This window comes from Micrasema longulum, unplaced genomic scaffold, assembly GCF_059751315.1.
Source record: "Micrasema longulum isolate JH-2025_06_02 unplaced genomic scaffold, ASM5975131v1 h1tg001068l, whole genome shotgun sequence".
Classification (NCBI taxonomy): Eukaryota; Metazoa; Arthropoda; class Insecta; order Trichoptera; family Brachycentridae; genus Micrasema; species Micrasema longulum.
In genome coordinates this window covers 372,887-395,406 of record NW_028278256.1, presented here as the reverse complement: position 1 = coordinate 395,406, position 22,520 = coordinate 372,887, and the positions used below count along the sequence as shown (strand labels likewise).

General features: G+C 32.8%; 1 protein-coding gene across 3 annotated transcripts; it reads right to left on the bottom strand.

The window, feature by feature from the left end:
- Positions 1–490: 490 nt before the first annotated feature.
- Positions 491–21,414, bottom strand: LOC148277217 (facilitated trehalose transporter Tret1-like). 3 transcript variants are annotated; one of them, XM_088233191.1, is made up of 9 exons: positions 21,192–21,414; positions 12,509–12,633; positions 10,772–11,001; positions 9,036–9,359; positions 8,483–8,615; positions 6,636–6,728; positions 5,078–5,295; positions 3,878–4,078; positions 491–2,697 (listed from the first exon to the last, which is right to left on the bottom strand). In XM_088233191.1, exons 2-9 carry the CDS (start codon positions 12,594–12,596, stop codon positions 2,410–2,412), a joined length of 1,575 nt encoding a protein of 524 aa, XP_088089317.1. In that variant the 5' UTR covers positions 12,597–12,633; positions 21,192–21,414; the 3' UTR covers positions 491–2,409. The 3 variants fall into 3 exon arrangements, with proteins under 3 accessions (XP_088089317.1, XP_088089319.1, XP_088089320.1); XM_088233193.1 differs by having other exon boundaries at positions 21,278–21,377; XM_088233194.1 differs by having other exon boundaries at positions 21,286–21,375.
- Positions 21,415–22,520: the final 1,106 nt, after the last annotated feature.

The window sequence follows — 22,520 nt, the reverse complement described above, 5'->3', positions numbered from 1 at the left end:
GCTACGGGCCGCGAACCTGACTTGGAAGGACGCACTGGTAGCCGGACGGAGGGAGGACGGAGCTGGTAGCCGACGAAGATGCCCGGAGGCTCTTTGTGTACACCATATGCTCCAATTGAGGAGCGGACAAGGAATGATGATGCTCAAAACAGTTCATTTTATTTTCAAACACAAAATCAGACAATTGCTTCTTCATTTCAAAACGGCTTCAAATCGAAATTTGATGCGTTTTTCAAAGCAGTATCTATCTAATTATGTAGTTTTGTGCCAACGATAGGTAACTCAGAAACATAAAATAGATGTCAGTTTTGCTCTGAAATTAGCCATCAAAACGCAAAATGCCATAAAGGCTGTTGTGAAATTTGGATCATTTATAATGCAATGTCTATGGGAGTCTTTTTTTTATAAAATATGACCGATTTAAATCATATTTTTGCAGTAAAACGAAATTTCGGGGTTTTCGATTTGTGGCTTTTTAAAATTTAAGCAGTGAATTGTGACTCCATATTTATTTCCTATAATTTTTAAGACAGGTAGCTACATTATGTTAGGTTTCACAATTTTATTAAATTGAATGAGTCCAGGAGAAAAAATGGCATTAACATATCAAAATTGAACCCCGTTTTAGCCGTACAAACAAGTACAAAAATAAATACATTTGGTAAAAACAAATAAGTACTTATTCTAAATAGGTGCGAAGGTTTCACGGTCACTGTTATCAATATGTTACTTTTTGATTTTCTTTTCTTCTTTGGAAGCTGTTTATAAACTAAGTTGCCAAGGATGTCATAAAGTGTATATTGTGTAAAGGTCAAACAGGGTGCACAGCAAAGAAAAGGATTGACGAACATAAAAGAGCGTGTAAACTTGGGCGCCCTGACAATCCCGCAATAGTGGAACACTTTATAGACACCAGACATTTTTTCGCCTTCGAACTAAAAATTTGACATAAACTCAGTAGTTACAGTGCACGAATAATAAAAGAGGCAATTGAAATTCACAGACACCCAAATAACATAAACTAAGAAGACGGGCTCTAATTAAACTCACCATGGTTCCCAGCACTACATACTACAAAAACTAATATAAATGAACCTACTGCCAACTGCAACACGGTACAAATTATTAGTACTTAAACACAAATATGGCTCCTGCAACGATAGCCAAAACGTCGGAACAAATCAACACAAACAAACACACGGTATCACCCAAAAAAGAAACATATCAAGTACTTATTCTAAAAGTTTTTGAGAACAAAATGTAAAAATCTATGCATTGGAATAAAGTGAAACTTGTTATTCTTAATTCAGTGAAAAGATGGCTAGGAATAGTGTGTTGATTTTTAAAGGTACATAAAAAGAGCAATTGTTTTATGGGGTCTAAAATATCGAAATTTTAGATTACAAGCCTAATTTTAGTGTCAGTAGATGCATTTTGTCTAGACTTCTCCGACTCATATTTAGCCAGCAAGAACAAAAACGGTAAAATAAGATGTGTTTGACTTATCATAAATTGTCAACCATTACTTCATTTCTAAATATGGTATGTCACGCCTGTTGTCATGTCATGTTTGTTGTAAAGTTGTTGGCAAATTGAGGTGTCATATCTCAATTTGCCATCTTTGGAAATAGAAAAATAGACATTTATTTATTATATATAAGGCCTAAGATAATCACAACAGTTACACGAAGAAATGAAACTATGTAGCAAAGACAAACAAAGGGCAGTTTCTACTGCCCTATTATTCTTAATAGTATACAATATATTCATAAACACGATAAACATATAAAACTTCGAGCTAAACCATGCCAATTCATCTTCATTCCACAATGTTTTAGAGGCGAAGAGATCTACAAAAGCCGGAAGATCTATCCCAAATAATTCTAAGTTATGTGACAAATTAACTAATTTACACATTCTGGACATTGGGGCATAAAAACAAAAGTTGCTCCTAAAAGATTTGATAAAAAGCAGATGTTGACTTCTAGTTACAAAGCAGTGACATATTATAAAGTGACACGGCTAATACTGTCTAACCTAAATGAAGACATACCACATTTAGCCAGATTGTAAATCTCATCGAGACGAATTCGGCGACATACATAACTAAATATGCCTAAAAAGGCATTTAGCCATCTTTCCACTGATTTATCAACTGGTTTGACAGTAAGTATGTATATTTATAATTCTGCGCATAATCAAACGTTCATGCAATTTTTTAAAGTTTTTCTTCCTTTAGATTTCATATGAGAGTTTTAAACAAACACATTTGAACTCACGCCGCCATTTGTCGATTTTTTTATGAGGCAATAACGCTGAAACGGCTGAAAATCATTTGGTAGTTCAACCAAAAAATGAACGTATTTCTTTCAAACCTTGCGTGTTCTCTCTGCCTGTAATTTGATTAGGTTATACGTCAACACTTTCCGCTGTCTTTTTGTTCTCTTCATTATGTTCGGCATCTCTTCTGTTCTTGGCTCTTCCATCGAAGTGTTGGAGGATCTCGTCTAAAGATTTTCCCTTGGTTTCTGGCACTGCTATGGCCGTGAATATGGATCCGGCAAAAGCGATAGCAGAGAAACCGAGGAATATTCCTTCAGATCCGACAGCGTCTTCTGCATCTTTATAAAATTGCGTCTGAACGAATTGGGTTATCCAGATCCAAAGTGACAAGATGGTCATGGCTGTACCACGAGCCTAAAATAACAATAAAAACGTTGATATCGATGGTCCCTATTAACAATATCGGTTCTGCAAAATGACTACTTTTGCAAGGACAAAGTTATTACTACCAAAAATATTAGCCTAGAAACTGACTAAATAACATTATTTTCAATCAAATAAATTATTGTATACCATGTAACTTTTTATTGGCATTATATTTATATAAATAGGTGAAAATTTGTGAAAATGTATACCCGACATTGTTGATAGGGACTATCGATATTATCAAAATACTAATACTGATTTATTAAACAATGTTTTGAGTATGTCCAAATAATTGCAGATAGGCTGAATTTTCTCCCTAGGGAGTCATTACGATCTAAATTTGTTGCAACAGAGAGAGAAAACATTTCTGAGAAGGGAATATGGAATCTTTGCATTTACAGGGCTTACGAACTGTCACTAGCTGGTTTAAGTGGCCGGTTTATACTTTGTGTAACGTTCACCATTCTGTCCATGTTTGTTTAAACATCCACAGTTACTCAACCCTTCCATCTGTCGACTTTTGTAAAATAAAGGATCTGCAACTTTCATCATGTTGGTGAGATTCATCTGGCAGAGAAATCCAGCATGTCTGCAAACATTGAGACATACTAAAAACATTGTTGAGTCTACTAACTGGTAAACGAAGAAGTATAAAAAAATAATAATTGTTGCCAGGCGTTGCCTTGTAGGTAATTTGATTCAGCCGGATCTTCACCCACATGATAAAGGTTTCAGATCCTTTACTTCACAAAAGTCGACAGATGGAAGAGTTGGGGAACTGTGCAATCAGCGTATAGAAATGATTCCCGAGGAAAATTTGACGAAGAGATTCGAGGGTGTTTTAATCCAGCATCCTTTCTAGAAATAATGGTGGATACAAGAATGGATAAATACTATTTTCTTTAAGATCGCAAAAATTGGTTTTGAACCTTTTTTATTTCAAGGAAGTGGTTTGATTCAGAAGAGTCCCAAATTATGGAACAGTATTTTAATGTGCTGCGGACTAGTGTATCATACAATGCGCGAATTGCGGTAGTATTATTAAAATATCTAGTTTCAAAGATGGAGATATTAAAGTTATTAGATGCAATCGGTACTAGCTACCCATCACCAGGAAGGGAGAGTTAAAACGTGCAATAAATCTATTGAAGCTTCATAAAGTCCTTACTTGAACCATAAATACTTCGTTGGCAATAACAAAGGGAACTGGACCGACTCCTGTGGCATCCATGAAGATCCCGATGGACAAGGCTGTCACAGGAATCCAACCAACTGACGTCATGTCGTAGCCATGGTTCTTGAAGAAGAAGTAAACTCCCAAAGTACCCATGCCGATCCCCAATGTGGTAGCCGAGGTGATGAAGAGGATCTGTGTTGAGAAAATAGAATCTTATAATATTAATATTACATCTTATTATTTTACCGACGCCGACGGTCAGATTGTTAAATAAAGCAATAACATTTTTTGTTAGTATTGCCAGGGTAGTCGATGTTTTCACCCAGCTTTCTATTAAAAAACCTTAGTATGCTATTAAACGGTAAGAATTAATTTACTCAATAACTAAATTATTATTTTATGTTTTTTTTACGTTTGCCTAATAAAAGTACTTGTTTTTTTACAGTCCAGTCAGTAAAACGCTTTTTGTTAATAAAAAAATTACTTAAAATTATTTTATATTTGCGTAATTGTTCGCAGTCTGGTAACATTACGCAACCACTTCACGCATGCGCGCAGGCAGGATGTTAGATTTTTGGACACAGTGTGATGCATGCAAACAAGATTCTACGCGTCTTCTGGTATTTATTGTAATTCAATAGTTGAGGAAATGTGGATGTTTAAACATAGCAAATGTTACACAGTGTGTAAAGTGGCCATTGACAGTCAATGACAGGTCATTAGCCTCGTAAATGCCTAGACTTCCATATCTCTCTCTGTTGGAACAAATTCAGAAAAAATATAAAGGTGTACTTTTGAATACCTGTTGCCTTCTAAGCCTCGTGGTGAAGTGGTCAGGGTATTTGCCTACCATGCAAGAGGTCTCGGGTTTGATTCCCGATAAGGTTAATATGAAATATGTATTTGATGTTTTTATACAGAAATATTTCATAGTCCCTGGACTGGGACCCGAAGCGTAAGACTGATCAACATACTTTAATGTTATAAAAAAATGACCAACATGCGCTGCGATTGGTTTACCAGTTCAATGCCCTTTGTACCATTAGGTGCGAAAAGGGAATGAAGATGTTGCCTTTAAATGATATTTTCGTTTTTTGGTGTATACTTTGATAACAGTCTTAAGGGGTAATGTTGTATTTTTGAGCAAAAACTGGGTCAACGCATTATACAAAATATTTTGATTTGGCTTACTTTTCTGCCAAGTCGTTCTACCAGCACAATGGACAAGTAGGATCCTAACAGCTGCAGAGATCCAACTACGATGGCAGCATTACTAGGGGACATGGTGCTGCCGGCCGTCGCGAAGATTTCACTAACAAAGGAGACCACGGCAAATATTCCAACGTAGCCTTGGACCGTGATGATAATGAAGCACATGGCGAACGCCTTCAAAGTTGGTTTTGATGTGACTGGAAGGAAAATAAAATAGCTGGTACGCCAAAAACATCTTGATCCTCAGTAGGGAAAATGTTTTCAGACAGTTAACTCCTAAAAATTGTGGTTAAAAATTCCTTTGCGCGTGGTGATGTAACAACGTGTTACCACAAGCAACAGACAGAATTTTAGATATTTGAGAAAATAAAACATGGAGATACGGGTATCTTCTTCTTCTGCGGTGCATTATCAGGTCCCCCCGACGTTGGCGATCGCTACAGCGAAAGCATTTTGGTCCTGCGCTACTCCGAGGGCAAGACAACTACTTCCGTGAGTGATTCCTGTGAAAAGATGACCAGAGTGGTTTCCCCTGGCCTTTTTTGGAGGATTTTTCTGTCAGGGTTACCTTCCCTTGGCTGGTTGGTTCTTGTTTGGTTACGCCAGAAACTCGTTCATCCTCTCGTTATTTGCTGTGATCACACCGTGATGAGTGTGATCCTACTGCCCAGGGTTCACGACGTAAACGCTAACGAGTTGACTAGTCAGTAGTATACTGTTTAATCATTCATTTTCCATTTTTTATAAAAATAAACACGTAATTTAGCCCTTTTATGGCAAAATAAATTTTAAATTATAAAATCGCAAATATTCTGATTCTTCTCGACCTAAATCCAGTAACCAATTTTTTACAAATTTGTTAAATTGAATCCGGGTCATGGTTTTGCAATGTTTGGGTAACATATTGAATATTGAACATATATTGAACATATTGAAACCTGAAATTTCTTTACCCGAATTCAGAGTTTGTGATAGACCCCATGACTCATCCTCTAATTTGACTTCTGGTAGTGTGAGAGTGTTCCTTTTGGGATTTGATAGAATAATTTACTTGCTCAAACATTAGACTCTTTTCTGTACCATCTTTGATGGTTCAAGTAGTACATATATCTGGAATATTTTTGTTATTTGTACAAATTACTTAAATGTTGTTACAAAAATAAAATTATCTGTAAATAATAACTTATTTTGCAAAATTGAGTTCATAATACCGTTTTTTTTGCTCTCCTGAAAAGTTGCATTTTTGCAATTATATTCTTGTGTCCGCCCATCAAAGATTTATCAACACAATTATACTGTACCGACTCAATGGAAAATGCTAAGTTGGCGGTGTCAAGTAGCACAGTTGAAATCAGTTTTTGCAAGATTTAGAGACGGTTTTGAATTACGCTATTATTATCAGTAACTAATTTTTCGTTTTTGATGGTGATTTCTTAGTTAATTTCTAATACCCTCATATATCAAATATTGTATCCTATGTAGACTCGTGTTACACCAAGCCACACATGAGTGAGTTTAAATTAAAAAATAATCTTACCAAAAAACTTCCAATCAGATATTTCCTTTTGGTCAGCGTTATTTTGTTCTGCTCTTGATGTTGAGGGTTCCTCATTGGGGATGGCATTAGAACCTACATATTTCAAGCAAAGAAAAATTAAAAATATTATATTACGCTTTAATTCAATCTTCCATCACATATGGTATAATAGGATGGGGAGGAGTCTTAGACGTGCATAGTCGCTCAATGGAAATTGCACAGAAAAGTATTATTAAGATCATGTACAAAAAACATAGACTATTTCCCAGTATAACACTGTACGTAGAGAGTGGACTCCTTAATTTTAGATAATTATGTTTATTTCAGAGCCAGAAATATGTTTACTTAAATAGGGAATTATTTAGTAATAATCTAAATCGAATTAGCAGTAGATCCGATAATGTACTGTCAGTTTCAGGATGCAAAACTAAGCTCACACAGAGGCACTTCTTACATGTTGGTCCAAGATCTTTCAATCTTCTACCTAAAGAATTACAAAACATGAAATCACTGATACCGTTTAAAGTAGGTTTGAGGTCTTGGATTAACATGGAAGGAATAGATGGACACCTTCTTAAAAAAAAAAAAAAATTATAATGAAATCTGTCTTTTGTTTTATCAGCATATGTTAATCTTGTTTGTTTTTTTTTCATTTCTTCATGGTTATGTTATACCATATTCATATGATATAAACTTTTAAATCATTTAAAAATTAATGGCTCACGCTCAGACGCTGAAGTCTTTGTGGGTATTTTTTCCAAATAATGTTACAGCTTCATTTTAAGATGTAAATGTAAGTGTATTTTTGAAATTGAAATTCTATGTAAGTAAATATATGTATGGAAGAATAAACAAATAAACAAAAAAATGTAAACAAGTACCTAAATTATTTAAATAAAGTACTATTAAAATAGGGAGTCTGTGATGGGAAAGGTACATATTATTTGAAACAACAAATTTATCTAACTAACAGTCAGAAGTTTTTATGTTAGGGAACGAATATGGTCTTCGGTAAAAAATAGAACCCTACAAAATATTAGGACAAGATCTGTAATGATCATAAACTTTAGGGTAACTCAAAGCAGACTGGCTTTTTTCAGATGCATTTTACAAAGTAGGGCCCCAGAGTTAACATGTTGGCCCCTGACGTAAAGGCGTCTGTCAGTTACGATGTTTACAAGAAAGTTGATTTAAACACTTTATATATATGTACAGTTCACATACATATGCATAGGGGCGGGCATATTGCCTTAAGGCAATTTCTTCCTGCCTACCCCAATCGTTCAGTTTCAGAAAATTACAAGTACTCGTACATGGACTTATTCTAGGTAATTATGCAGATTCTTATAATTTAATACAAAATTTAAAACAAATGTTATTTAAAAATTTACACTACACTTTGAAGAGAGGAGAGAAGAGGCGATAGGAAGGAAAGAAGAAGGAGGAAGGACCTAAATATTTAAATAGTGACATTTCAATTTTGTTTTAAATTTAAATAAAGAAAGGGCATTTCTAACATTAGCAAAAAAATTGTTCCACAATCGAGCAGCTACTACTGTGAAAGGGGAGGCAAGAAAATTAGATCGGTGAAAGGGTATAAAAAAGGTTATCTCGTTACTAGAGCGAATAGATAGTCAATGTTGTTAAAGAGGTTGGGAGAGCTCTCTCAGATAAACAGGCAATGTGGGATTATTAAAAATATTATGATGAAGTGATAGAATGTGAATGTTTCTTGTATGCCTGATACTGAGCCAAAGTAGTTGCGTGAGGTATTCGGTTATGTGAAGAACATTGAAATGACAACACGAGAACACATTACACAAAACAATACGTATTTTAATAATTACCGTTTTCATGATTGCCTTCGTTTGAGTTTTTAGATCCTAAAAGAACTTCTTGTTTAAGGTTACATAAAATTCCCTGGGTCACGGCATCGTCTATCGATATATTTCTAAGCCAAGCAATCGCCTTCGCTGCTTTCTGAAAATCATTAAAAATTAGTCGAATAACTACGGATTACATAATAAAAACCTTGAATCGAAATGAAATAACTCTTCAGAAGTTATTTTATACTTTACGATGTAGTGGCAATGATATGATGGCTATACTTCATGTCAACCATCCCGGGAACCGAATCTAAAACTTCAATCATGGTAGGCGAACGCGCCAATCGCTATATTAGGAGTCGGATATTTATCTGCTTTATTTCCTCCAGATTTTACCTGACAGCAGCCATGAAGTCAAACACCCATTCAGGTTCGATAGAACTGTATTTTTTATCCTCCTGAACACAGGTAGTAAAACTTTTATACTATTTAACAGCTTTTCCAATACAAAATGGCTCCCAATTTTTGTTGATATTGTTAAAAATGAAAGAAAATTTATTATTCTTATTTTTACCTCGTATTTTCCTTTCTTCACTAAATAAGGTGGCGTCTCTGGCATGAAGAAGAAGCTGACGAAGAACAAGACAGGCAAAGACAGCTGGATCCAGAGAACTGCCGTGTAGGAGAGATACGCTCCAATGACGAATGCGAAGAGTACTCCAGCGTTGAGAGCCAGTATTGGGATCGACCCGAGAGCTCCTCGCACTCTGACACTTCCAATCTCCAAGGAGTAAAGAGGAGCCAACAGGAGACTCGCTCCACCACCAGCTCCAGCTAATACCCTCGCTGCGTAGAGGGTAGGCACTGATGTGGCTGTTATCTTCAAAGCCCAGCATATCTGAAAACGGAATTATTGTTATAAAAGGGTGTTTTTAAGCACCTAAGTCAAGTCTGACGTATGCTCTCCGAATACTTGGGCGATTATCAAACATAACAAAACGAGGTAAAACTGCTCCAAAAGGAAAATCCTCGACAGAATCCACGGACCCATTAAGAATGGCCAAATAAAGAGGAAAAAATATTCAACATGGGGCTCTACGAATAACACCAGGACGTCAGCGAAGTCCAGTTTTTTCAAATTAACAAATCGCGTTGGCACGAGCATTTGACCCCATGAGGGATCTGGAGCAAAAAGATGTTGTTTAACAACGATTTTGCAATGGTTGGATGATATCGGGGAAGACTGTCGGACTCTGGGCCAGCAAAATTTAAGGGGGCAGCCCGATAAGAAATACTTTTTGTATCGAAATGCAGCATGTAAATACACTTTTTACTTTCCAAGCCCGATGTGAAAATGTCCATTTGAATATTACGAAAACAACAACATACAACTTCATCATTTCAATAAATAAGAGGGAAATATCAAGTCTTAATATATAAAGCACTTAAAGTAACATTTCATTTTACTACATATACTAGAACCACAGATTTATATAGAATAACAAAAATGCTCAATCTAGAGGAATTGATCTACACAGAAAAAATAAAAATGATATTTAAGATGAAAAAGAATAAAATAAAGACAAATATTAAATTTAATTTTAACTACAACATACATAAAATAAATACAATAGCATCAAATAATTTAACTTGCGAACAACCCAGGACCAACAGAAAAAGAAACAGTTTTTTGTATACAGCAATAAATTTTTACAATTCACTTTCTAATGATCTAAAAAATATACAAAACATGTACGTACTTAAAAAAACACCTAAATAAAACAGTTTTTACAGCCCGTGTGATGAGTGATATGTGATGTTATTTTATCAAACTTTTATTTAAACCATTATGTTATTGTATATAATATCCCCTCATACCAGCACTTTTGCTGATTGGGAATATTTCGTACAAATAAAATATGTAATATGTAAGAGTTTAAAAACCTTGTATTTTGTCATTTTTTTGTCTTGTTTCCTACGTATACTTGTGTTACACCACAGCCGCACAAGTGTTAAGTAGGTGCTTTGGGCATATTATTTTATGAGTTAAAAATGTTAGGGATTATCAATGAACCCAGTTTAAAAGCCATCATAAGCAAGGCGATGTTCCTTCTAGTCCGCGAACTTGTGATTGGTACTGTAATGGATAGTATCCATATATTATACATAAATTAATTGAAAACTTTTTTTAACAAAATTAACGTCAGAATGAGAGTGCAATCAATAAATAAACACGCTGTCCTTAGTTTCCAACAATACCTCCGTCCCGATTTATCTTTCGTACACTACAATGTCATTTTTTAAACTTACGGCGTAAGGTACGGCAATGAGAAATCCCACCCACCACCGCCCCATCCTGTCCACCAGGAGCCCCGCGGCCTGGGAGCCCAACAGGCCTCCCACGCAGAACAGAGAGGCCACCGCAGCCACCTCTTGGGTCGTCAGGGGGTCGCCCAGGGGAGACGAGTCCCCCTGGAGCTGATGCAGGGATGGGGACACCCACCCGACCGAGGAACCATAGCAAAACACGCTCAGGCTAACTGGAACAAAATATATTAATTTTAAATACATATATATAGATATTGTATATTGTAAAAATAGTAAAGGTAATTGTGGAAATATATAAAAATAGGACTCAAAATGGCGAACACTGTCAAAGTGGAACGGAAGGTCGGTTGATGCCTGTCAATAGTCCTGCTTCTCCTGAATGAGTTTTCTGTGGTTTCCTCTTCTTAAAGCAAATACGGGTATGTTCCTTAACTTAACCACATCCAACTATCCCGCCAGATCCTCACAATAGTTGGAGCAGTTGGAAAGAACATACCTATTTCAGTAAATGTGTATTATGTTATTATCTTATATATACTGACTGTAAACTAATTTTTATTATTTGTTTTTAACAATAATTTATTAATACCATTTTTTTATATACGTATAAGTATATGTAAATTTATGTATATTTTTGTTTAAATTCTTTACAAGTTATTTACAATTAGCTTTTTAATTCAATTACTTTTCTTATTTCCATATTTTTTTTTTATATATATATTTTTTTTAAAAATGATTTTTTACTATGTAAAGTTTCACTTTTTATTTTTCATGACAGACAGTATGTTTTTATTGTTTCTACATGTATACAAAAAGCGTTGTTTATTTTTTAAATTATAACTTACTATGTTTGTACTTACCTGTATATTTTTTGTAAATGCCACTTGGGCGTACTGTAAAATTAAATAAATAAATAAATAAACATTTACATTACATTTTTTTTTGCACCACAACAGGCCAGGAGGCCTAATTACAGTGGTGAATTACATCACAGAGCACCCAGGCTTGAGAAAAATGACATTTTAATTTTTGTGTTCTCATCGGGAATCGAACCCGGAACCTTCCGTGCGTGAATCAAGCGTCTTGACCACTACACCACGTAGGCCGCCATACATTGTACATAATATAATAGGCAAGGCAAAAAAATAAGCAATTGGGAAATACGATTTTTTTTATTACTACTTTAAATTAATAAGAATCTATGAAATACACGTAGAGAAAAATATTTAATTTTTTTCGTAATTATTCGTAGAATAAAAAATACTTTTAAATCTGTAATTTTTAATTCACTCGAAAATGGTTCATTGCATTGGCCACGCCCCTAATACGTCACAATTCGATTAAAATTTGTTTGTGACCGTTTAAATTTAAAAAGAACATCGTCACGAATTGACGTCACCATTGTCTAGGCCAAACATGTGTTTTGTAAATACATGTTTTTAACAATTTCGCTTTCAAAACTATGTATGAAAACATTTCTCTACAATATCCATCTTGATTTTGAAAATACAATTAATTTTTCCAAATCCATTTCACAATGTTTTTATCGGTAGTCGTAGTTAGTGGTATTTCCCTGTTTGAGAACAGTTGAAGTGAAGTTGAGAAAATTAAATAAATATACATACGTTGAATCGACGTATGGTTCAGAACGTCTGAGACTCGAATGCCGCTCTACCACAATATTTTGGAAATTTATAAGAACGCAAATGTGATGCTTACTGACAGTTGCAGCCAGGTATTGATATCTAATACTCGTTGATTCATCTTCTCTATAGTTTATTTCTGTTGCTGATGTGGCCGCATGCATTTTTTATATCAAATAGTAATATCTCCTCCTCGCCAACCTTAAAGTATAAAAAAAATAACACAAACTATAGATAATATGAGGCAATATTTCGATTAATTCAAATTAATTAAAAAGTCGAGTTAGTACGTGAAAATTCTTCATTCATTGTTATTCTTATAGAAATGAAAAATGAGTTATACTTTATATTTTTGATGTTTGAAGCACTTACTTTGTGGAACATTATTATTTAATATATTAAAATAAAATCACTTTGTTTTTATGTACCACATATATTTTTATAATTTGACAACCAACTAGTTTCGGCAATACTATGCCTTCTTCAGGGTTAATTACAAACTAACATAACAAATATACAATTTTCACAGTGAGGGTAGAGTGGGCGTGGCTGCGAAAGTAGAGAGGAGAGCGGGGTTGTGTGTGGATTTAGGGAGAGGGAACATATTTAAAATAAGACTATTACTAAGATTTATTTGATTATTAATAATATTAAAATTTTTATTTACAGCCTTTCTTATATCTAATATTTCAAAATAATCAAGTGAATATCCTTTTTTGTTTGTATGTAAAATTTCGATGCCATCTTCAAAGTTTAATGAGTGACTATTTGTTGGGATATGTTCAGCGAACTCCGAAAAATATTGTTTTTAAGACATCTCATATGTTATTTGAATCTAGTTTTAAAAGTATGTGATGTTTTTCCTATGTAAAATGACTTGCAGTCATGGCACATCATTTTGTAAATGCCTGATCGATCTACTTTATCACTCTACCCTCACTGTGAAAATTTTGTATTTGTTATGTTTGTTTGTAATTAACCCTTAAGAAGGCATAGTATTGCCTAAAATTGTTGGTTGTCAAATTATAAAAACATAAGTGGTACATAAAAGAAAGTGATTTTATTTTAATATATTAAGTAATACTTGAATCCACAGTTTGGAAAAACCAGTGACCGGTGTCATCGCTTTCGCGACATCTTCGAGACTGGCATTTTTATGATAAAATTTAATTTATTATTGTACCGAATTTCAAAAGGAACACCCCCACACTACCGGGAAGCCAAACTAGAGGATGGGTGTGGGGTCCACCACAAACTCTGAATTTGGGCAAAAAAAAAAAAATAGGTTTCTGGGCCCCAAAATATTCAATATGTTACCCAAACATTGCAAAATCATGACCCGGATTCAATTAAATAAATTTGAAAAAAAATTGGTTACTGGGTTTAGGTAGAGAAAAATCGGAAAAATTACTCAAAAAAATTCTTAAATAATAAATGGTATTAATATATTGTTTTCAATGTTTTAAATATATATTTAACAATAAAAATTTATTTACAAGTAATTCAAATAGATCAAGTCGTGTGTTAGAAATACCACATTGTAAAACGAGGCGTGCACAGAGACATGCATATTTTATAGGCCCAAAAATTTTCAATTATTTTTTTACTGATAATATTTCATTGATTCCAAACTTTCAAAATTTTTCTTCTTTTAAAAAACATGCACTATCCTGGATTCAAACTAAAGATATGAACTCTTTTTTCTATGATTTATTTTGTTGCCCTTTAATAATAAGGAATATTTTTGTGTTTTTTAAAAAATATTTTTTATTTCCTTTTTTAATTACTATAAAAAAAATACCATATTATCTTTTACAGATTATTTTATTTTTTCTTTCTTATGTTACACAAAAATATTATAACTGTCCGTTGTTTATTATAGGAGCAAAAATTCATTAACATTTTCTTGTATACCCACGGCCAGGCCTTTCTCAGATTTTTTGTTTACTATTTTTCTTTTAATGTGTATTTCGTTGATATGTAATTCTGATTTATTTTTTTAAAACTGTGTCTTATTAATATGTTTATTTTAAGAAAACAACAAAAAAATAAAAATAATTCAATATTGTATAACTGTATAATAAATAATATAGTAGGTGTAATGTATATGTTTATTTTTGCATAAAAATGTCTGCCTTAAAACAGGTTGTACCTAGTTAGGCAGACTAGACATAATCCAGAGAAATCTATCACCTAAGTATATTATGTAGTAGATAAAGCAATTGTATTTTTTTTAATAAACCATGATTATTATTATTATTAATTTTATTCATAGAAAACAGTAAGGGTAGAGAATTCAAAAATGTATGATAGTTAATTTAATTGAGTAATTTTTGTATGAAGGACCTTTTAACCATGTGTTTTGAGGTAACTAATGCGTTGATGCAATGATATTTAAATGAGTTTAATTAATTCAACAAACTTATTTAATGTATATACTAAAATCAATTAAATCAAAAAAAATAATTACGACAGTCATAATCATACTAGAAATAAAGATAAATTGGTAATCCCGAAATTGAAGCTCAGTAAGGTAAGTACGTCGTTTGTGGGGCACTGCGTACGCTTCTACATTTGAATACCCGACAGTGTCCTCATTATGACGGACAATAAAGTCATAATTTTCGTAAAAAGCGTACTTCTAAAAAAGGCCTATTATGGACTTAATGAGTACATGGAAGATGGCAGTATATGGAACCAATAGTAATATTTTATTTGTGTTAGTTTATTAGATTATTTTAAGAATGTGTAGTTATTTATTGAAACCTGACTATCTCATTGTGTTGTTTTGTTTATTCATTTATATATTGACTTTCAATAAGCGTATAAATTATACCTATATTGAAGAAAAAATAAAAACTAAAAACTAAAAAAAAACTAATATAAAGATAGAATTATAAATATTGTGACAAACATCATTATGCGAAATACATTTAAAAAATATCATACAGATAAGTTATTTATCAACACATAGATAATGTATAATTATTTGTAGCAACATAATTCTATTTCATAATTGATTTCCATAATTAAAAATAAAAATAATAATAATTCTGCATTTATAAATATGGTGTACAATTTCATTTAATAAATTAGTAAACAGATCAATAAATCATTTTATCAATAATGTTTTGAGTATGTGCAAATGTTTGTAGACGGGCTGAGTTGAGTTGAGGAAACGTGGATGCTTAAACATAGGCAGAATGGTGAATGTTAAACAGTGTGTAAAGAGAACAAAGTGATAGGTCATAAGCCCTGTAAATGCATATACTTCCATACTCCCCTCTCAAAAATGTTTTCCCTTTCTGTCGCAACAAATTAACCAATAAAAAAAGGTTCATAGCTAAAGCATATATTAATTATAACACATAGTAAAACAGAATAACGACACTATGTCGCTATAGACTGACGGACCGTCGTATTTTTTGCATAGCGATAGTTGGAGGGTCGGCAATCGATACAGGCTACCTTTTTCCCGAAAAATATATAATTCCATCGGAAAAAACTATATTGCTAAACGAAAAAGCTATCTAAATATTAAGTGAATAAATTTTCAGATTACAACAGAGATGAAGAACATTTTAGAGAAGGTAATATAGAAGTCTAGGAATCTACAGGGCTTATGGCCTGTCATTGGCTGATTTAAGTGGCCACTTTACACACGGTGTAACATTCACCATTCTGCCCATATTTGAACTTCTATATTTCTTCAATTCTTTCATCTGTTTGTGAAGTTAAAGAGCTGAAACCTTTATTTATGCGGGTGAAATTTATCTAATTAAATTATTTCACCTACATACTAGGCAACGTCTGAATTTTTTTTTTTCAATTTCTATACTTCTTCATGGACCGGGTGGATTTATCAACAATATTTTAAGTTTGTTTAAATTTTTGTAGACAAGGACTGGATTCAACTACCTGGGGAGTTGTTAATATTAACATATTACAACAGAGATAAAAAACACTTTAGAGAAGGTAATATTACCTTAATAATAATAGAAGTATAGGCATCTACAGGACTTATGACATGTTATTGGTTGGTTTAAGTGGCGACTTTACACACTGTGTAACATTCACAATTTTACCCATATTTAAACATCTATATTCCTTCAGTTCTCTCATCTGTTGATGTTTGTGAAATTAAAGACCTTGTCTCCAAATTTTGGACAAACTTAAAATATTGTGAAGTAAACAAATTGTACAAAAAAAATTGCAAGAGAGTTAAAAGAGTTTGAAACAAATAAATGTTTTTAAAGTAAGTAATAATTAATATTTGTAAGATGCAACGATGTATTTTATATAAAAAATAACGTAAGCACTAGACACCGTAACCTTTAACTTTTTATAAATTTTATTTAATATTGTTACATGTAAATGTTTGATTTATTTTTGGCCAGACTTATAGACGGCAATAAGTCCACCATTTAACCGTGTATATCTATGTTTTATATTTTTATTTCATTTAAATTATTTATTGACAATTCTTGATGGAATTCCATTGTAAATTATTGTAAATTAAAGACTTGTATGGAAAATGACAATTTTTTACAGTAAAATTAATAAAAAACAGTAAATTAATTTATTTCTCCCTAATACCATGCTAGCGAGCCGCGGATAAAAGATAGTTACAATATGAAAATAACTGCTTTGTAATATATAAAATATGAAAATCGCTTAGTAACACAATACAAAATAATTACAATCGCTGCAATAACAAACGTCGAACAATAAAATAATTCATTTAAGATTAACGTTTTTTTTATTTAAAGATTAAAAAATATTGTTACGGTTTGTGCAATTATCATTTGAATTTTATTTGTTTATTTTTGCTTATAAATTTATTGCATATAATATGTACATATTTAATACTGGGGCCAGTATTGTAATAGGAAGTTAACATTTATCTTCTATTTGACCCATAAACTTGGCGTAAAGTTACGCCTAAGTATAGTGGTATTATTCGGATGGGAATACCATTCTTATTATACAAAAATGTCTATTGAATACTTCAAGTACAAAGAATAAGTAGGCGGACTTATTGCTAAAATCAATATCTTTCAGACAACCAAAAACAGACTGGTCAAAAGAAGAGTTGGTCAAATTTTTTACACTAAAAAACAATTTAAAAATTTACTTATTTATGACAAATTTCAAGGTTTTTAAACTTTACATAATACATATTTTATTTGTACGAAATATTTCCAATCAGCAAAAGTGCTGGTATGAGGGGATATCATGTATAATAACACAATAGTTTAAATAAAAATTCGATAAAATATAATCACATATCACTCGTCACACGGGCTGTAAGAATTGTTTTATTTAGGTGTTTTTTTTAAGTACGTTCATGTTTTGTATATTTTTTAGATCATTAGAAAGTGAATTGTAAAAACTGATTGCTGTATCAAAAAAACTGTTTCTTTTTCTGCTGGTCCTAGGTTGTTCGCAAGTTAAATTATTTGATGCTCTCGTATTTATTTTATGTATGTTGTAGTTACAATTCAATTTAATATTTGTCTTTATTTTATTCTTTTTCATCTTAAATGTCATTTTTATTTTTTCTGTGTAGATCAATTCCTCTAGATTGAGCATTTTTGTTATTCTGTATAAATCTGTGGTTCTAGTATATTTATTAAAATTAAAAGTTGCTTTTAGTGCTTTATTCATTGTTATTTGTATTGATTCTTGCATCTGTTTACTACATTGCGACCAAATTATTAATCCATATACTAAGTGTGTAAGTATAAAAGCATTGTATATAATTGATTTTGTATTTTTGTCAAAGACATCTGTTCTTCTCATTATTCCAATAATTGAACCTAGTTTTTTTATAACTGCTTTGATATGTTTTGTCCATGCTAATAATATAATATCAAAAGATACATATTTAAAATAAAATAACCTAATCAATTAAAACTAACAGCTGTTTTATAATCAAGAGATAAGGCTTGGGCGTATTAACTTTTTAAAATAAGTATTAAATAATGAGGAATTTGGAATCAGATAATGAAAACTATAACAGATAAAAAAAACGAAAGGAGAGAGAACAGGGAACCAAGGAAAAAACGGATTAAAATGTACATTAAAAAAATATTTAAAAAACTGTAAAATTCGGGGAATTCAGAATTCTGGGGATATATTTATGTATAATAATGTTTCAGGCGTATCTTGAAGGTCCATTTTTTATATGAAGAGGTAACTCATTCTAAAGTCTAGCAGCTTAGACGGAAAAGGAATAGCTAAAAAATGATGTGCTATGTCGAGGGATGGAAAGTGTTCTCTCCTGAGAAGAGCGAAGCGAAAGACCACGATCAGAAAGGTAAATTAAATTCACATCAATAAATTTTGGAGCGCAAGGGTTGTGAAGAATATTATAAAGACGTGAGAGAGATTGAATGTTTATGCTCTGATAAAAACTAAGTCACTTGAGTTCGGAGCGAAAGGGTCATACTTTTTGAGATTGAAAATAAAGCGGATGCTTTGGTTCTGCAAACGCTCCAGACGATCTGTGAGTTCCGTATTGGCATTAAGATAGCAAATATGAGCAAAGCACAGAGAAGACAATAGCATAGATTGGGGCAGGAAATACTTTTTACTGTTTTTTTCCACTGATTTAGCTTTCTTCTTCTTCAGCCTTATTCCCTCCACTGCTGGATGGCGGCCTCTTCCAAATGTCTCCATTCCTTCCATCACCCGCTTTCGTCATCCATGTTATATCGGCAATACAGGCGACACTACCTTTCAACACTTCTTTTGTTTACCCACGGTCACCACTTTATTATTCTGGGTGTCCACCTGCCACCATTTTGCCTCGCCGCGCGTCCTGCCCAATGCCATTTTAATTTGGCTGCATGATCCATGAAATCCATGACTCCGGTCTTATTTCTCAATTTCTTGTTCTGTCTCTTAGACATACACCGAGCATCTGTCTTTCCATGGAACGTTACGTGCATTTTAATTTCTGGCTACTTTTTCGTGTTACCGACATTGTTTCTAGTTCGTATGTTGTCACCGGCAAAATGCACGATTCATATACAGGTAAATGTCGTTCGATTTACGCCGATTTACAATTACGCCGGTTGGTGCCGGGGTGGGATTCCCCGGTTCGGCCGACACCAGACAACAGTAGGTGCCGCGATTCCAATAGTAGACATACTTTTACACGTTGTTTTATTCTATTACCGTGTACGCGAGGAGCCTATTGTGTGTGTGAAATTGATTTCGAGTTAGTTTTCGTTTAGTTTTTAAGAAAAATAAAAAGGTACGATCAAATTATTATATTTATTATACTATTATTAAAATTAAAAGAATATTTAAATATTTGTAGTTTATGCTATGATTCTGCAAGAAAGGAAGCAACAATCAAAGCAAATGAAATTGGATGCTTTTTTCAAAAAAATGTGAGAATTTAACTTAGTACCTACAAACTGGTGAGTAAGTATTTATTATAAAAAAAAAACATTATTTATATCAAGAGTGTTAAGGCCAAAACTAAATTGAGCAATATTTCGTTTATTAAATAATTCTTTACAGAACGCATTTAAATTACTAACTTCGTTCCGAAGATTTGGCGGGTTAAAATAATACTTTACAAAGAAAGCTTTATTGGTTAATTTTGTATACCGACTAGCAATTTCAGATGTTAGTGTTCGGCTTTGCAACGTGTTCATTTATTTCAAAAGTGTCGTATATCGTGAATTATTGTTTTATGCCCTTTTAAATGTCGTCTACTGAAGTTGAGATATTATTTTTCTGTGTATACTTTGTACCCTTGTATTTTTTTATATAATATTTCAAAGAACCGGACATTTGTCCTGTGTTAAGATCCTAGTTTAGTTTATTGTTTCTTGTCCTAGGATGTCACATATAATTTAATTTATTGAGGAAGAGAAATCTTGTAATTGTTTGAAAAAGTCTTAGATATATTTTGTTTGGCACTAAAATATCAGTATTTTTTGTAGAATGTAATCGAAATAGGTTTTGGAAAGCTTGTGAGAGAGGAACAAGCTTTAGTCTTCATCTTGAAGTCTGCAAGTGCGCTTGTAGAGTTGCTGACGGAACGTCAGACCGTAGCAGGCGAGGAGTGTACGCATTCTCGAGTGTTACGTGTATTAGGTAAATGTGGTTACCTACGTAATCAATTAAAGGAGCTGCAGTTATCTTTTAGGATAGTTGCAATAATTATTGTTTCTGTGACATTCAATAGTGAGCCTCTAGAGACAATGACGGAAGATCCTAAGTGACAGGCGAGGCTTGTACGCATCCTCGAGTGTTACGAGTTGCGAGTGTGAGGGTGTGATTACCCTGTGGTTTTATTTGAGCTGATTTGTTCGTTTAATGACTATGTGCCCGCTTAACTTTTTCAGACTGTTTTCTATTGTAATTTATGTGACATTGCGGAATTTAGAAAACAAATAATATTTTGAAGAAACTGTGTGTCTTTTTCCTCGTTCGCATGTCACCCGAGATTGGCGAGACCGTCGAAGCGAGAACCCTGCACCAGCTGGCGTGAACAAAGAGAGTATTATTTATTTTGTAAACGAATTTAAACTGTATTTATTGAATACATTAAAAATAAATATATACAGGATACGTATTAAATAGATTGTTCTTAGAATTTTGACACAGAACCTAACCTTGTACATATCTTCCATTATATTTGTGTTCATTTTATGGCGTGTCTCTTGAAACGAAACCCCGGCGTAAAGCGACGTTTTCCTGTACTCTTTTATATTAAAGTGAATATATTTATTACATACCAGACAGTCCTTGATCGTCCAATTTAGACAGAAATTTATTTGTACTAACTTACAAACTATTGTTTCACATAACACGCTTTATTCACATTTTTACCAAAAACCTAAACTTTCAGTTCGACTTATAAAACAGATGCGTGCATCTTTTTCACTTAAAAATATTGTCAAATATTTCGAATTGAGTTTGATGTGTGCTACCAGTATTTACAAAGTGCCAGCTAATACTGATAAGTGTATTTTAGTTTACATTGAGTATTAAGATGATAACAGACGCGTGGGAATTAAAGAAGATCGTGAATCGTGAATAAGCCAGCGACAGGGCTCGGCGATCAACGGCCCGCGGAACAACTCCGGTCCGTTGTTTATTTGGAAAATTTACATTTTAGTCAATATTGAAATGTTACTATTTAAATAGTTAAATTGAACGTAGTTATACAGAAAGCAGCCAGCCATAGAAAAGTGAAACTGAGATAATAGCCATTTTGTGAAAAGAGTGAATTATAAAATCAACACAATAGTTTGAATGTTTTTGACTAACAAACTAACAATGAATACATAAGTTTTTTTTATATATTACAAACAAAAATCTTATTGTGTATTTGACCAGTTTAAAATAGTATTAAAGTAAACACGATTTTTCTAGTTTTGTGGGTGTTTTCTGCAAATTGAGAAATGTCGTTTTTGTGATCGACACCTTTTTCCGGAGGTGATTAATACAGTTTTTTTTATATGATAGCGGTCTGGCTGTTTTTAATAGAACATAGAATCGACCTTACTGCACCCGATAACATCAATATCGCATTTTTCCGAAATTGTGGACTGGCTGCTTTCTGCATAACTACGTTCAATTGTTCCTTTATCCTTCTTCTTTCCTTCCCATCCTCTCTCATCTCTTCATAGAATAGTGTTATTTTTTTATATTCGTAGTATAGTGTTAACCTTTATATATATAATTCCTCTGTACCTGTGATGTCACCGTACTCCTAAACGGCTAAACCGATTTACGTGCGGTTTTCAGAGAAATATAGATCTTTGCGCTGTGCGTGTTCGTAGATATTAGAATCTTCAATCGAACATGTAAAAAAGAAGTAAGGAGAATAAATGTTTTATTCATCGATCTACCAGGGTTGCATTCGAGGAGAATGCATTTACAAAAAAAATTGGAAAGATGTTGGTTTTTTGTATATAAAAAAGTTTGTTTTTGAATGTTTACAAACATCGTTTGTTTTTTGTGGATCTCAATCAGATTCTTTCCTTAAATTCCATATAGTTTCTACCCATTTATTTCTTTTTTTGGATTTTTGGTAATACTAAAATAATATTAATTTCAAT

Coding starts and splice junctions, on each gene's coding strand:
- LOC148277217 (XM_088233191.1), bottom strand. CDS start 12,596: ATGCATGCGGCCACATCAGCAACAGAAATAAACTATAGAGAAGATGAA. Junction 11,002..12,508: donor ATACCTGGCTGCAACTGTCA/GTAAGCATCACA, acceptor ATTTTGTTCCAG/TTAGCCTGAGCGTGTTTTGC. Junction 4,079..5,077: donor TAGAACGACTTGGCAGAAAA/GTAAGCCAAATC, acceptor TTCTCAACACAG/ATCCTCTTCATCACCTCGGC.